The sequence below is a fragment of the Delphinapterus leucas genome, chromosome 15, assembly GCF_059928025.1.
Source record: "Delphinapterus leucas isolate spDelLeu-1000000601 "Yukka" chromosome 15, BTC_Dleu_Yukka2, whole genome shotgun sequence".
In the NCBI taxonomy this organism is placed as follows: Eukaryota; Metazoa; Chordata; class Mammalia; order Artiodactyla; family Monodontidae; genus Delphinapterus; species Delphinapterus leucas.
In genome coordinates this window covers 64,895,344-64,910,423 of record NC_143143.1, presented here as the reverse complement: position 1 = coordinate 64,910,423, position 15,080 = coordinate 64,895,344, and the positions used below count along the sequence as shown (strand labels likewise).

General features: G+C 55.1%; 1 protein-coding gene across 1 annotated transcript in view; it reads right to left on the bottom strand.

Moving 5' to 3' along the window:
* Positions 1–35: 35 nt before the first annotated feature.
* The window catches only part of MMP24 (matrix metallopeptidase 24), a 36,917-nt gene continuing 21,872 nt past the window's right edge, over positions 36–15,080 (bottom strand). The window contains exons 5-9 of the mRNA XM_089895429.1: positions 10,282–10,443; positions 7,774–7,988; positions 5,255–5,393; positions 3,577–3,843; positions 36–1,763 (exon numbers count right to left, since the gene is read on the bottom strand). Coding sequence (XP_089751555.1) covers positions 1,426–1,763; positions 3,577–3,843; positions 5,255–5,393; positions 7,774–7,988; positions 10,282–10,443 — 1,121 coding nt within the window. The 3' untranslated portion in view covers positions 36–1,425. The remainder of the gene's footprint in view (positions 1,764–3,576; positions 3,844–5,254; positions 5,394–7,773; positions 7,989–10,281; positions 10,444–15,080) is intronic.

The window sequence follows — 15,080 nt, the reverse complement described above, 5'->3', positions numbered from 1 at the left end:
CTGGAGACTGACACCTCTGCTTGGATTTGGCAGGGAGCCAGTGGACATAGTTGAACCCATTGGTTTTGCCTCCGGCTCCGTAGTGACAAGCAGGGCTGCCTCTTACTGGGTTGGAGTGAGGCAAGCCGAGCCCTAGGAATTCCTGCCAGAGACAGTGAGGGGCGGGCCCCTAGGCTTGGGGTTGTTACCAGTTGTGGCTGCCCTTTTCCGAAGAGCAATGCAGGGTGATGGGCCCAGAGAGCTGGGTTAGCAGGGGCCAAGCTCATGGTATAAACACTGCTTCTGGGCTGAGAGATTGAAGTGGTCTCAGGGTAGCTAGGGGTGTGGGCTCTGAGCACTTCAGAAGGCTGCCCTGGGCCCCTTAACCCAAGGCCGTGAGAATGTTGGCCCAGAGCTATTTCCGTCTCACCTCACTAGTCAGGCTGAGTCCTCAGGCCACAAGTGACAGGCTGGAGCAGGGCCAGGGACTTGGGGGATGGGGAGAGGAATGGGAGAGTGGAGGACAGCTACAAACTCAGATCAGCCTCCGAGGTGGGGTCAGCTCCTGCTCCAGCCCTTTAGCCTCATTAGCGGGGCCCAGCTCCTGGCGTGTCTGGGCACTAGAGTGGCCTTAACAGCACCTTGGTCCTTATCGCTGGGGGGAGGGCTGGCCTCATCACCAAGACAGTCACCTCTAATTCACCTAAAGCCTCAAGCAGCCTTTGCAGAATGGGACTTTAAACAATAGTGACAGGACATTGAAATATTCACGACATGACAGCTGGGTCCTTGTCAGACCCAGCTGGGCCACAGCCCTGCCTGCAGCATGTGACCCTAAATCCTGGGTCTCAGGAGACCCTGACGTGTGGAGCAGGTTTCTTGAGGGATCTGCTGTTGCCAGCAGAGGAAACCCAGGCTTGTTGCCCACTGTGTCGGCAGCAGGGGTCCTGTAGCCTTGGAGGACGGTGGGGTAGGGGTGGGGGGACATCTGACCAGCAGGTGTTGGCAATGGGGGACCAGGACTGGTGGCATCTCCCAGATGGGGCTGAGACCGCTAGCGCTGGCTTCCCACAGAAGGTGCTGGGTCCAGCCAGGTACAGATGGCGCTGTGGTGCCTCGTGGACGCCACAGGGCGCAGTGACCACGGGCCTCCTCCTGGCATGGTCCCTGCCTCCTGATGGGGCCTGGCCTATTCCCTTGAGTAGGGAGCAGTTTACCCAGGACAGAAGGCTGGCAGCTGGGCGCCAGACACCCACCCTGGGGCACAGCTGCCATCACTCCCTGCCCCATGCTCAGCCTAGGCCAATGCACCACCACTTCGGCTACATGACCCCTGGCCTAGGGCCATGCTGGCCCCGGTGGGCAGTGGCCAGAGCTGCCCCTCAGACCCTGGTGAGGAAGGGCCTGGCTGGCCAGACCGAGTGGACAGAGAGGGCTCTGGGCTGCTCACACCCACTCCTGGACTGGCCGCTTATAGTAGGTGACAGGCTGAGGGCCTGCCTTGTTCTTGAACTGGAAGATGGTGTAGACCAGCACCAGGATGCAGAGGGACAGGATGCAGGGGATGACCACGGCCACTGCATTCACAGAGCCTGGCACGTCGTTGATGGTCACCATGATGTCCACATCGTCCTGGGGCAGCCGCCGCTCCTTGCGCCTCTCCACCTCCTTCTGGTTGCAGCCCATCCAGTCACGCAGGATGTTGCGCGGGTAGCCTGGCTCCACGCTTAGTTTCTGGTTGTCAAATTTCCAGTAGTCCCGGCCCTTGTAGAAGTAGGTGTAATCTGCAGAAACACGGCCCATCATCACCATCCCAGACACTTCCCTGCACCTGTTCTGCACCAGCGTGAGAGGGCCCAGGGTGCTGTGGCAGCGTGGAGGAGGGGCGCCTCTCCCACCTGGGAGGAGCCCAAGAGGAGCTCTGAAAGGCGGGTGGGCACGTGACGTGGTGGGGGCGTGTTGGAACTCTTGGAGGTAGGCATGCGGTGCCTTGCACACCCTGCAAGTGGTGTGGCTGGTCGTGGAGGACGACCTGCCCAGCTGCAGAGAGGCACCTGGGACCTGGAGCAGCCCACCCTGTCATCTCAAAGGTGCTGGGAAGCCACTGAGGGGCTGGAAGTAGCATTGGTAAGCTCATTTTGTGCTTCCCAGACAGGACTCTTCTCAGCCCTGGGTCTCAGCTCTGCCATCCTGTGCCCATAGCCTTGCCCTTCCCCCATGTGAGTCAGATCAAGCCCCCAACTTAAGGCTTGGACGGCACTGTCTCCATAGCTCTAGGGCTGAGCCAGCTCCTGCCTGAGCCAAGGGAGGCAGGGAGCAAGATTTCTCCCGTTGACGGAGGGCACCACCTCTTCGCAGTTATCACGGACTTTTTTTGGCTTGGCACACGTGACTGTGCAACACAGATTGCAGGGTCGTTGGGACCCTGCTGGGGGAGGGGCTGGAAGGAAAAGAGGCAGCAGGGCTTGGCAACCACCACAAGGCTTCCTGCAGCAGCCTTATCGCCCCGCCAGTCCACAGACACAGAGCAACTCACACTCTCCTATTGGCCGGCTCCCCACCTTGGCTGGGATTTTCATTGGCTGAAGTTCTTGATGTCACCTGTCTCTGAGGCTCCCCAGAAAGTGAGACCATGTGTGTAAAGCATCAGGTACACAGGAGAGCCACCAAATAGCGGCTCTGCCCCTGTGGCTGCTGGCTTTGTTACCGGTGACGTCTCCTTGGAGAGCCCTTCCTGACGACCCTCTCTCACATGGCCCTCTCCCTAGATGCTCTCTGGCAAATGCTTTCCCTTATTGCATTTGTTGCCACTTTGTTTTTTGCCTCTAGACTGGGAGCCAGGGATGCAAGGCAAGTCTTGTTCTAAGCTCCATCCCCAGCCCTCCCACACAACCTGGCTCTCAGCAATTATTGTGGAGTAAATGAATGACACCTGACATTCCATAAAAACTAAAACACCCCAACAAGATAATAATGATGATAACAGCTAAAACTTAGTAAGCAGTAGAGGTGGGATATGAAACCAGCCAGGCTGGCTCCAGGGTCTGTGCTTTTGACCAGATGAGCAGAGATGGATTCAACAAATATCCATGGATAGCCACTCTGCACCTGGCAAGTCCCAGCCCCTCTTCTTGAGAAGCTTCTAGTCTGGAGCAGGGAGAGGCTGTGAGTCAGCCTGGCCTCCAGGAGGAGCTTAGGAAATGTCTCATAATTAGAAAATGCTTCTCTCTTACCTTTAAGCCCTGTGAAAAAGCACCTTTGAACCACCACATCCATCATTTCAGATCTGTTACCTTGAGGGACTCCTAGAGTACACCTGAGGACCACTGTTTGAGAAATGCTATCTGAGGGAATGAAGTCAGTCTATGAAAACATCTCTCAATTGTGAATGATCCCTACAGATGAGAAATTGTGACTTGGCTGCTGGTAAGAGAGGATTAATTTACTGTGTAAACATGGGTCGATATGAGGCACTTGTCTTTACCACCAGGCGGTGTTTCTCAAACCTGGATACCTTGAGAGTATGCCCGTGGGCCCCGGTGAGACCCACGTAAAATCAGACTCCCCCTCACAAAACCCAGCCCGTTTCTTACGTACATCCTTCCTTGCTGATGAAGGCCCCTTGGGGAGCCTGGGGGATGCCCTTCCACACGGTGATGGGCTTGGGATAGCCAGGGTCCGTGGCCCGCCGCTCCTCGCTGTAGCGCCAGTACCGCTCGCCTTTGAAAAAGTAGGTCTTGCCCACAGGTTCCCAGCGCAGAGCTGTGTCAATGCCTTCTCGGGGCAGACAGCTGCCCAGCTCCCCCAGGCTGTGGGGGTACCCAGGCTCCACCGTCACCTCCTTAAACACCCAGTACTTGTCACCTGTGGCCAAGAGGAACCCAGGATTAGCCTTCCTCGGTCATTCATGCTGGAGGTTGTGGATAGAGCCACTTGCCCATCATCCACTGGGACCAAAGTCATTCATGGAGCCAGTGTCAGGGGGAGATGGCCCTGGTCCTGCTTGATCCCTGTGGCGGAGGAGGCTGAGGCCTCTTGGCTCAGGCAGAGCTTAGGGGGCAAGAAGCCAGAATCCAGTCTCAGATCCTGGGCAACTCGCCCCACGCTGCCCAGGCTCCGTGCCCCACCCTCTTTTCCTTTCGTGTGACTTGCTCCTTTTTCCTTTCCGGGTGACCTCAGCCTCTCACGGCTTCACACACACACTAGTACTCCCCCAACCTTCTACCAGTGACACCCAACTCTGAGGCTGCCGCTCTCCCAGTGGACCTGGGCACCAGGCCCAGGACCCTGATTGCCCACTGTCCTCTGGGCATTTCCAGGTCGGCTTCCGGAGTTCCTCCTCTCCACCCCAGGGACTCCCTCCCTCACCACCTGTCTGCTTCCCAGTGTCCCCAAGAAGGTGGCATCACCCTCTCTTTCCTTCTCCTCTCAGCACTTAGCCTCTCACAAGGCCTTGTCAGCCTCCTAGCCTCACTGCTCCTCCCTGGTACAGGCCTTACAGACATCGCTCTCCTCAACTCCAGCAGCCGTCTCAGAAACGGCCTCCTGCCTCTGCCTGGATTGCCGCCTGCCCCCTGGCTCTCTGCTGCTCAGAAACAAACAGTGAACTTCCAGCATTGCCCTGATGGATTAAGACCACAGTCCGGCTGGGCAGCCAGGGCTCCTCAGGACTCTCCCCTAAACTACCTTTCCAGGCCACTTCTCACAGCTCTCTGGTGGGGCTCCATGGCTGTCTGGTGGGTCTTCTAAAGCCCTTTGAACTATTCCTTTGCCCATGCTGTTCCTTCCCCTTGGAATGCTTTTCTCAGTCCTCACTATCTGAATCTTACTCTTCTGAGGCCTGGCCCAAGTCAAGATAATCGAAGTGAAACAACCTAGCACAGGGTGGGCCTGCCATACAGCTAGTTCCCCCTCCTCCCCTGGCCTCTGCAGCCTGCGTGACCTCCCCGCCTCCAGGCTCTTACAGAACTCACAGGGTGGCCTTCCATGGAGCACTGGATGGTCTTCAGTTGTCTGCACCTCCCTCTACTTTGTGGGGGTGAGGCTTGTCACCCCACCAACTTCGGCACATACAGACCCTCAGCAATCACTCCCTGACTTAATTTCTCTGCCTGCAGGGATCTGTCCTGTCAGATGGCAGTGTTTCTGTTAGAGCTAGAAGGACCCTTGCAGCTCATCCGCCTCCCACCCTGCCTCTTCCAGTTTACAGGTGGAAAAAGGGGGTCCCGAGAAGGGCAGGAAAGCGTGCCAGGTCCTTCTGCACAGGCCACGTTACCTTTGAAGAAGACAAATCTTCCATCAGCCCTTTCATAGGCTGCGTCTATGCGGGCGGGCAGGCCTTTCCAGAACTGCTCGATCTGCATGGGGTAGCCCTCCTGTACCCGGTTATTGCGCAGGCGCCAGAACCAGCGATCCTGGGGGTTAAGGCAAGGAAAGAAAGAGGCATAGCCTTTGAACCCAGAGATCTCAGCCCTGGGGCTCAGGCCCCAACAGCCCAACACGTTCCCCTGGGCCCAGCCTTGCAACCCTCCCTGATGTCTGCTTCTATCTTTCAAAGCCCAGTGAGGAAGATAAAATGCCCATCAACTCTCTTCACATAAGGCTCCTGATGTCTCTTGCTGCCCAAGGGGCCATGAGACAGAGCCAGCAGACAGGCCTGGTGGGCAGAGGAGGCGTCGCGGGGAGCTGGAAGGGATGATGCAGGTCCCGGGATGACCACATGAGGGCAGCAGAGAGTCACCGACGTCAGCGGGGCCCCTCCCCAGGCTGGTGGGAAGCAGGGGTTGGTCACTGAGCCCGGGCAGAGTGCCCTCCTCACGGCTGGCTCCAGCCAGCAGGGTAAGGTCTGTGGGAAGCAAGCCATGGAAATTCCCCCAAGCCCCGGGTGTGAGTGAATTCAGTTTCCTCCTCTTACAGTTGCGTGACCTGGGGCTCAGTACTTAAAGAGCCTCACCTGCAAAGGGGGGTAATAGTGGGGGTCAGATGAGAGACTATAGGTGAAGTGCCTAGAACAGTATAGGGCACATAGTCAACGTTAAGTAAATGGCAGCTCAATAGGCCAAGAATGTGAAAAAAGCCCTCCTCCTCAAATTGGTGCCTGGTCCCACTGCAGCCCTGGTTGGTAGGCAGTCTGGGCGAGGCCTGTAACCACCTAGGACCTCCGTTTTCTTATGTGTGAATGGGAATGATAAAACCCAGACTCGCTTAGGAACCGTTCAGTTGGAGGATCCAAGGGTGCAGAAGAATGAACATGATACATAAAAATGGTACAGGGGCTTCCCTGGTGGCACAGTGGTTAAGAATCCGCCTGCCAATGCAGGGAACACGGGTTCAAGCCCTGGTCCGGGAAGATTCCATAGGCCGCGGAGCAATTAAGCCTGTGCACCACAACTACTGAGCCTACGCTCTAGAGCCCACGAGCCACAACTACTGAGCCCACATGCCACAACTAGTGAAGCCCACGTGCCTAGAGCCCGTGCTCTGCAACAAGAGAAGCCACCACAATGAGAAGCCCGCGCATCGCAACGAAGAGTAGCCCCCGCTCACCGCAACTAGAGAAAGCTTGCGCGCAGCAACAAAGACCCAACGCAGCCAAAAAAAAAAAGGTACAAAAGCTAGAAAAGTTTTTTTTTTTTAGGTGTTTTACGAAGCACTTTCACATCCAGTTTTTTAAACCTTATTTTGACTTTCACAACTCCTCTTAAGTAGATCTGAGATACACAGAGTCTTAGGGAAGGCCAAGTGACTCTCCTTGAGCCATGCAGTGAGAGCAGGACTGGGGCTGACCCCTGTCGCCTGATTCTTGGTCAGAGCTCAAAGCTTGCTGGTGAGAATTCCACAAGGTGAGTGGGGCAGCTCTCCACAGCCAGCCAGTGTGACAGAGACACGCTGTCAGCGGAGGGCCTCTTGTGCTGTTGGCCGGGAGTGTGGTCAGCAGGCAGTTTTCAACTGTCAACCTCGCTGGGGATGGCCTAGCTCCAGAGAGCTCCCCCAAGGTCATGCCCCCCCCTCACCCATTGACTGAATAAAGTTCCAGCCTTTTGGGGCCCAACATGGGACAACTCTGACGGGCCATTCTAGTTCTGGAACTCGCTGTGGGCATGGCCGGGTCTGCAGTGGATCTAGTTGCTGCTTATCTTCTCCGGCCCCATCGTGCTTCCCTCCCCTCCTTCCCACAGATGTGGATCCCAGAGGTGCTCCCTGGTCAAAATCTTGCATCCCAAACACTGTCCCAGAGCCTGCTTCCCTGAGAACCCAACTGCAACACACTGAGCAGGCTGCCACCCTGCAACCCATGGCTAGAGGGACAGGAACAGACCAGGGGACAAGATGTAGCCTGGCCAGCTTCCTGTCAGGCGGTCCTCTGAACCAGCCCTGGCAGGATCCGGAGACAGATGCAGCCACTGCTGTGCCAGCCCCTACTCCAAGCCAACGTCTTCACAGCCATGACTCCTTTGATCTGCACACACCCTTCATTAGAGAAATGACCCTCCCAGCCCTCAGATGGAGAAACTGAGGTCCAGACAAGGGAGGTGACTTGCTCAGAGTCACAGAGTGGAGGCCGGTCTCCAGCACTTTCCCCCCAGCGTTAACCCTCAGGAAGGGGCAGGGTCACCACTTCCCGCCTCCCTCTTGGAAAGAAGTCCATTCACCCAGCAGCACCAGGAAGAGACCTCATGGCCTGGCCGCTGGGCTAGCTCCCCTCCAGGCCCCACAGCAGGCCTAATCCCAGAGCAGCAGCTCTCTCCCGCCCCAGGTGGGGGAAGGAGTGGGAGGGGAGCCCCGAGGTCCTACCTTAAACACAAACATCTCGCCCCGGAAGAGGGCCACCGTGTTGAAGTTGCCGTCACAGATGTTGGGTTTGGCGCCTGGTGTGGCTGGCCGGTCCCCCAGGGGTGGCCGAGGGGGCCTGGGCTGGCGCTCATGCTTCCTCTCAGACGGTGAGTGGATCCTGCGGACGGGGAGTGTGGGGAGGGGCCTTGTGGGCTCCAGGGGCTCCGCGGGGGGTCCTGGAGAGAGGGGCTGCATCTTAGAGAAGGGCCAGGCGTGCCCTGCCCCCGCTGCCATTGCCTCATCCTCACCCGGGCAGCTCTGAGACAAGCCTGTCACACTCCAGCCTCCAGTCCCCCCTCTCCCATTGTTTACTCCCCCAGTCTTTGACAAAATCCATGAAAAGAGCCGTTAAATGGGAACTCCCATCTTTCCACCCCCAAATCTGGTATCATCTCTTTCTTCTCTCCTGTTACGAGAGAGGACATGTCCCTTCTTAGGCTCAGTGTCCCCTACCCTCTCTGTCTGCTCCCCCCATTCTTTATCCTGCTCCAGCATGGCCTCTGCCTCGTCACCCACTGAAACTGCTGTCAAGATCACCAATGACCTCCATGTTGCCAAATCCAACATTACTTGACCCAAACTTTGATGTCCATATGGATCATTCAGGGATCTTGATAAAATGCAGATTGTGACTCAGAGGGTCTGGGGTGGGGCCTTCGATTCTGTGTTTCTTCAAGCTCTCAGGTGATGCCAGAGTTACTGGTCTGAGGCCCACACTTTGAGTAGCAAGATCATACAAACACTTTCCTTGAAACACTCTTCTCTCTTTTCCAGAACCCTGCACTCTTGGTTTTCCTCCTACCTCGTGTACTGTTCCTTCTCAGCCTGCTTTGCTGGCGGCCTTTCCTCATCCACCCTGCTCTAAAGGTCGGCATGCCCCTGTGTCCTCTCCTCTCCCCTCCCTTCCCCTTCTCTGTCTGTCTGTCTGTCTCTGTCTCTCTCTCTGTCTTTCTCTCTCTATTTTGGTCCTAGGTCAGTGCTTCTCAACTTGGGCTGCATATTAGGATCACCTGGGGAACTTTTAAAACCTCCTGATGTTCAGAAGTCACCCCAGACCAATTAAAACCAAATTTCTGGGGGTGAAGGCTGGGTATCAGTTTTGTTTTGTTTTTTTTGCTGTACGCGGGCCTCTCACTGCTGTGGCCTCTCCCGTTGTGGAGCACAGGCTCCGGACGCGCAGGCTCAGCGGCCATGGCTCACGGGCCCAGCCGCTCCGCGGCATGTGGGGTCTTCCCGGACCGGGGCACGAACCCGTGTCCCCTGCATCGGCAGGCGGACTCTCAACCACTGCGCCACCAGGGAAGCCCCAGTATTTTTTTAAATTGAAATCCCAAGGTGATTCCAATGCACTGCCAAGTTGAGAATCACTACCCGAAGGGATCTCTTCCAGGTTCATGGCTTTAAAGACCTCTGTTCAAGCTGTCCCATAGAACGTTCTGTGATGACATACATGTCCTATATATCTGCACTGTCCCATACAGAAGCCTTTAGCCACGTGTGGCTATTGAGCACTTGCAATGAGAGACTAGTTATTAGTGCGGCAGAAGAACTGAAGTTTTAATTTTATTTAATTCTAATTAATAGAAATTTAAATAGCCACATGTGGCTAGTGGCTACCGTATTGAACACCAAAGATCCCAGATCAATATTCCAGCCCACATCTCTGAGCTACAGAGGTCAATCTATTGCTCCACAGTTACAAAAGCCAGAAACCTCACCCCTGTGTCTAATCTATCAGCAAATAGCGTCCATTTTATTTTCAAAAGACCTCCTAGTCCCCACTACCTGTCCAGTCCTCTGCTGCCTCACCTGTGGAGATCCTGCCCATCCTCCAGGCTTTGGGTGGGGCGCGACCTCCTCTGTGAGGTCCTCAGGGCCTCCAAGAAGAGCCCTCCTCCCGTACTCCACAGCCTGGGGGCTGTAGGGGCCGTGCCATGTGGACATGCGTTTGCTGTAATAAACTGGTCTTCCCATCTCCACCGACTTGACGAGAACAAGAACTTCCCACACCAGTGTGAACAGAGAATGGGGTGGCATGGTAGCAGGCCCCTCAAATCTTATCAAGATATCAGCCTAGTTTGTCTTTTTCTTGTTTAAGAAAAAAGCTCTGGTAATAATACTTATCCTATTGTATCACCATTACTTGGGCAGATGGGTGACTCTCTTGGCTAGAGGTGGGACCCCTTGAGAGGGAACTACAGGAGGTGAGAGGGAGGTGGGGGAGGGGGGAGGCGGGTAGAGTAGGGGGAGTGGGAGGCTCTCTGTTCACTTTTGTCCCTCCCAGTTGCAGCTCAGACCCTCCCCTAGGTTTCCCAAGTGTGCAGGGAAGGAGGGGGGTGGGGGAGGAGCCTTGCAGACAGCAGTCAGAGGCCCAGGTCCCCAGCCGCCCCCCAACCCTCTGCCCCGACAGGCAGGCGGTCATGGCCCAGCCCAAGGAAGGAACGGTGGCCCCTCTCCCCTGCCACACACCGTAGATCTTCTGGATGCCCTGGAGATCATCCTGAGGCAGCTTGAAGTTGTGTGTCTCCATGTACTGGTAGAAGGGTGCCATGATGGCGCTGGGGTCGTTGGAGTGCTCCAGTCCCAGCGCGTGGCCCAGCTCATGCACAGCCACCAGGAAGAGGTCATTCCCTGTGGAGGGGGAGATGGGGAGGTGCCCAGGGCACCCACTCAGGTGTCAGTCAGTCAGTCAGTCAATCCATTACTTCAGCAAACACCTAGTATAAGCTTTGTGCCAGGCCCTGTCCCGGACACTGGGACATACACACCCCTACCTTCCAGAACACTCCATATAGTGGTGGATAGGGACAGAGAAACAAAATAAGTGAAATTAGTGTTCCAGGTGCTTCTACAGCTGTCTATAAGGGTCGAGTGAGGATTCCGAGGAGGGAGGAGTCATTTACGCTTGAAGGAAGATGTTCAGGGAAAGCTTCATGAAGGTGAGGCTTAAGGTGAGTCTAGAAAGATAAGAAGTTGGTCAGCAGAATGGATTCAGTGGGAAGGAGAGGGAGAGGGGCGGAGGTGGCATTGCTGGCTGAGAGAATGCTATGAACAACGTCCAGGGACAAGCAGTTTCATTCCACTTGGCTCCGGAACAAAGCAGGAGGGGAGGGCCAGAGGGAGATGAGGTCAGCCAGGCTGGCACGCAGGGCTTGTGATGCCATGCAAAGGAATTTGGATTGGCTTCTTGGCCAGTGGGGGGTTTAAGCAGGTTGGTGTCGGGGACGGGGGGGCTGGTGGTGACATGATGAAATCACTCTGGCTGCAGTTGGAGGAAGGATTAGGGGGTGATGAGACCAGAGGCAGGGGGATCAGTGGGGTTGGTCTGGAAGCCAGTATGAGGGTCCCGGTGAGAGATGAAAAGAGCCTGAGCTAAGGCAGGCAGGCTCTGTGACGGGCAGAGGGGAGTCCTGGGGGCGGCAGGCTGGCGGTCATCTTCAGAGACTCGGGGGCAGGCGGAGCCTTGGTCGTGCAGCAGCTCTCGGTCCTGAAAGGACTGAGCTATGGCCAAGATCAACGCAGGGATTCAAATGCGAGTGAAAACGAAAGGTCCAGGTACTGAAAGTGGGACACGGGATCCCGAGGGTGAAGCTGAGGCAGCAACGCAGCAGAGTGGTCGTGAGCCTGGGCCCCTGAATAGGACAGGTCTCGTTCATTTCCAGCTCTACCCCAGTGAGCTTTGTGAATTCGGTCAGAAGGTCTACCCTCTGAGCCCCAATTTCCTTATTTGTAGAACGCGGAGGTCGTACCTACTTCAGAGGGTTGTGTGAGGACCGGATAGGATAAGATGTGTAAAGGGCATGATGCTGCATGGCAGCTGTTGTCACCATGCATAAGACAGGAGCTTGGTCCCTGGAACAAGCCCGTTGACCAGAAAGGAAGCACGAGGCACTTGGGGTCCCAGCAACCGGATCCTCTTAAAGCCAACTCCCCTGAACTTCTGGGTCAGGCCTGGGACAGGGCAAGGCCTGACTTTGAGGGGATTAAGCAGCCCTGGCTTTGGGGAAGAAATGCAAGGGGCAGGGAGTTGAGCAGGCCGTCGAATCAACAGTCCTGACTCATATTATGTCCAGTTATAGACTCCTGCTTGCCTTGACCTGTGGCATTTGAATGTCCCTTGAGCCCTGCCTCTGTTGCCCAGCGCTAATGCATGTCACAGTCCAGTCCTGCCACCTTGAAGTGCAGGCGAGGCTGCCAAGAGCCCAGGAGGTGGTCAGGAGTCCTAGTGCTCACTCTGGCCCCAGTGGCACTGGCCAAGCTGCCGTACCCCAGCCCGGCTGAGGGCCCCACGAGGGTCAGATGAGCCTGGGGATTGTGTCTGGCCTTCCTGGCTAAGGTCTTGGGAAGAGAGAATAGCCCTATGGGGCAGACTCAGTCACACACACATGCATGCCGGCCGCTCCACGGACACCACCAGTACCTTCAGCGAAGGGTGGATGGCCAAGATCAGGGGAAGTTTGGCCAAGAGCCTGGGGCTGGCCTTCTGCTGGGGCAGGGCAGGCTGGCATGAGGAGGCCAGGCCTCCCCCAGTTCCTTCCTCAGGTCCTGGCCCCTCTGGCAGCGGGGAAGGGTGAGCTCATCTCTGAGCTCCATCCCAAACAAAGGTGGCTGCTCGCGCCAATGGAAGAGAGCCCTGCTTCCTGGGGTCCGGTCCTGGCTCTGCTCCTGGCCCGTTCTGTGACCCGGGACAAGCTGTTTGGGCCTCTGTCTCCTGACTAGGCTCTTCCTCAGGGAGCATCCGCAGGGATTTCAGCTGAGAACCAGGGAGCAGGGCTCTGAGCGCCTGGCTAGACTCTAAACCTTTGTCCTCAGCCTGTGTCTATTACTCTGTAAGCCTCTGTGCTGGGTCTCTGCAGAGAACAGGAGTAAGCCCTTGAAGGAAAGGGGTCTGTGGGTTTGTTCCAGGGACCAAAAGGCAGAGAGAGGAGAGCTGGGGAGCTGGCATCCTACTGCACAGAAACCCAAGAGACCTGTTAAGTGGGGGCTGCTCTGGGGAGATGGAAGGAGAGTGTGGAGGGGCAGGAGAACTCCAGAAAAAGCAGAGGGATGGAGAAGACCCACATGCTTTATGGGCAGGAGGCTGGTAAGGGCTTCACCACCCAAGAGGATGAAAGGCAGAGAAGCAGAGTGGTCAGAAGTGTAGTCCCTGGGGGTCTGACTGCCGTGACTCCCGGCTCTGCCATGTCCTAGCAGTGTGACATTTTAAATCTCTTCCTCTGTAAAATAAAGGGATTAATGGTACCTTCGTCATAAGAATGGGGTGAAGATTAATGAGGCAAGGTACAGAAAGCACTCACACCACCTCCAGGCACAGAACTATCACGGTTAATTAGCAAGTTCACGTTAAGCTATGTATGAAGGACCAGCATCCTCAACAGGGAGAGTTCCCTTGAGCTGGGAGCTCAAGTCCTTGGGCTTCCTAGCAAGCTCCCAACAGTCTACTTGGCTACTCCAGTGTATCTTGTCTCTGCTTCATTTCCTTCTCTTGGGACCTCCATCTTTGGTGAGTCCCATCTCATTGACTCCTGAAACCCTCCCAAAGGTTACAACATTTCCTTTTGCCTCTATTCTTTTGCCAATGCTGTCCCCTCTACCTGGAATAACCTTACTCCTTCAAAGTTCAGCTGAATGCCACATCCTCCAGGGAGCCTTCCTTGATTTCCCTAACCAGCAATGACTGCTTCCTCCTATACACTTTCCCAGCAGTGTATCTGTATCATCTTTATGGCCCTGACCACTTTCCACCCTACATCATAGCCAGGAGCACACACTGTCTTCTGCTCCAGGACTATGAGCTCCTTGAGGGAAAGCTCTGTGCTGGACAAGCCAGGATGGAACAGTGCCAAATGTTCAGTATTTTTTCCAGGTGTTGTCTTTGGACCATCTGCAGCAGAACCAACTGGAGTGATTGTTAAAAATTCAGAGTCCTGGGTTTGACACAAGTAATGTCTTCTTTGGATGAGAGTCAGGACTTTGCTCTGGAAAACCAAGCATGAACTATCCAGACGCAGTTCATAACCCCAGCAATAGATTGCTAGGAGCTGGGACGCAGCCATTGCCCTAGGATGGTTTTTGGAAGGACAGCAAAGGAACCAAGATTGATTGAGCACCTATACATTATCTCGTTTAATTTCCACATAAACTCAGCGAGGGCGTGATGCAGCCTCCCGGGAATTTTTGTTTGTTGGCTTTCTTCTCTGTTCTTCTGCCACTTACTGTGTGAACGTCTCAACCACTCAGAACTTTCCTTTCCTCACCACCCTGCCCAGTCTAGCTCCCAGGGTGGGGAGGAACCACTGTAGTAACTGCGGAAAGACTGTCCCCTCCGAAGGGCTGGTCCCCATGACGCTTCCCGTCTTGTCACCTTCCCCAGGGCTGGGCTCCCTCCCCAGCAGAGCTTAGTGAATTCTGCTGACTTCACTGCTTGACCCATTGGAAAGGGATGAGGATACAGGGTGCCTGGGAGGCTCCCCGAAATCAGCTTAAAGGTGTGGTGGGCCAGATCGCCCTTCGCACAGACTCCAAAGAAGTGGAGAATCAGAATCCCCTTTACATTCTAGTGGTTCTCCAGGAGAGCCTTTTCAACACACAGGTGGAGGGGATTCTGATTCAGGAGTTTGCAGTTAGGGCTTAGGCAACCTTTTTAAAATAAAGTCCCCCGCGGGAATTTTATAGTGGTTGGGTCAGGCTGACACACCTGAAGCAACTGCTCAAACTTCACGTCGCTAAGAGGGGGACGGCCTGTGTCACACGTGCTTCCTAACGTGATGCAACGGGGGGGGGGGGACCAGCACCACCTGGGAAGGATCCTCGCCAAAAAGGTCAATCCAGTCAGGCCTGTAGATCTACTCAGGCTACATGGGGAAGAGAGACATGGTAAAAGTGAACCTAAGTCAGACAGAGAAAGGCAAATGCCATATGATATTGCTTATATGTGGAATCTAAGAAAAAGGGTACAAATGAACTTATCTACAAAACAGACATAGTTATAGATGTAGAAAATGAACTTATGGTTACCATGCGGTAAGAAGGGGCGAGGGATAAATTGGAAGATTGGGATCGACATATACACACTGCTATATATAAAATAGATAACTAATTTCTTCAACAGATATAGGGAGAAAAGAGAAGCAAGGTGACTGCTGTAAACGAAAAGGGCCTTAAGAGACGAATGATGTGTGGATGCTCTTTGGATCCTGTTGCAAGCAAACAACCGTTCAAGACATTTTTGAGGTAATTTGGGAAAATGAACACTGGGTATTGGATTT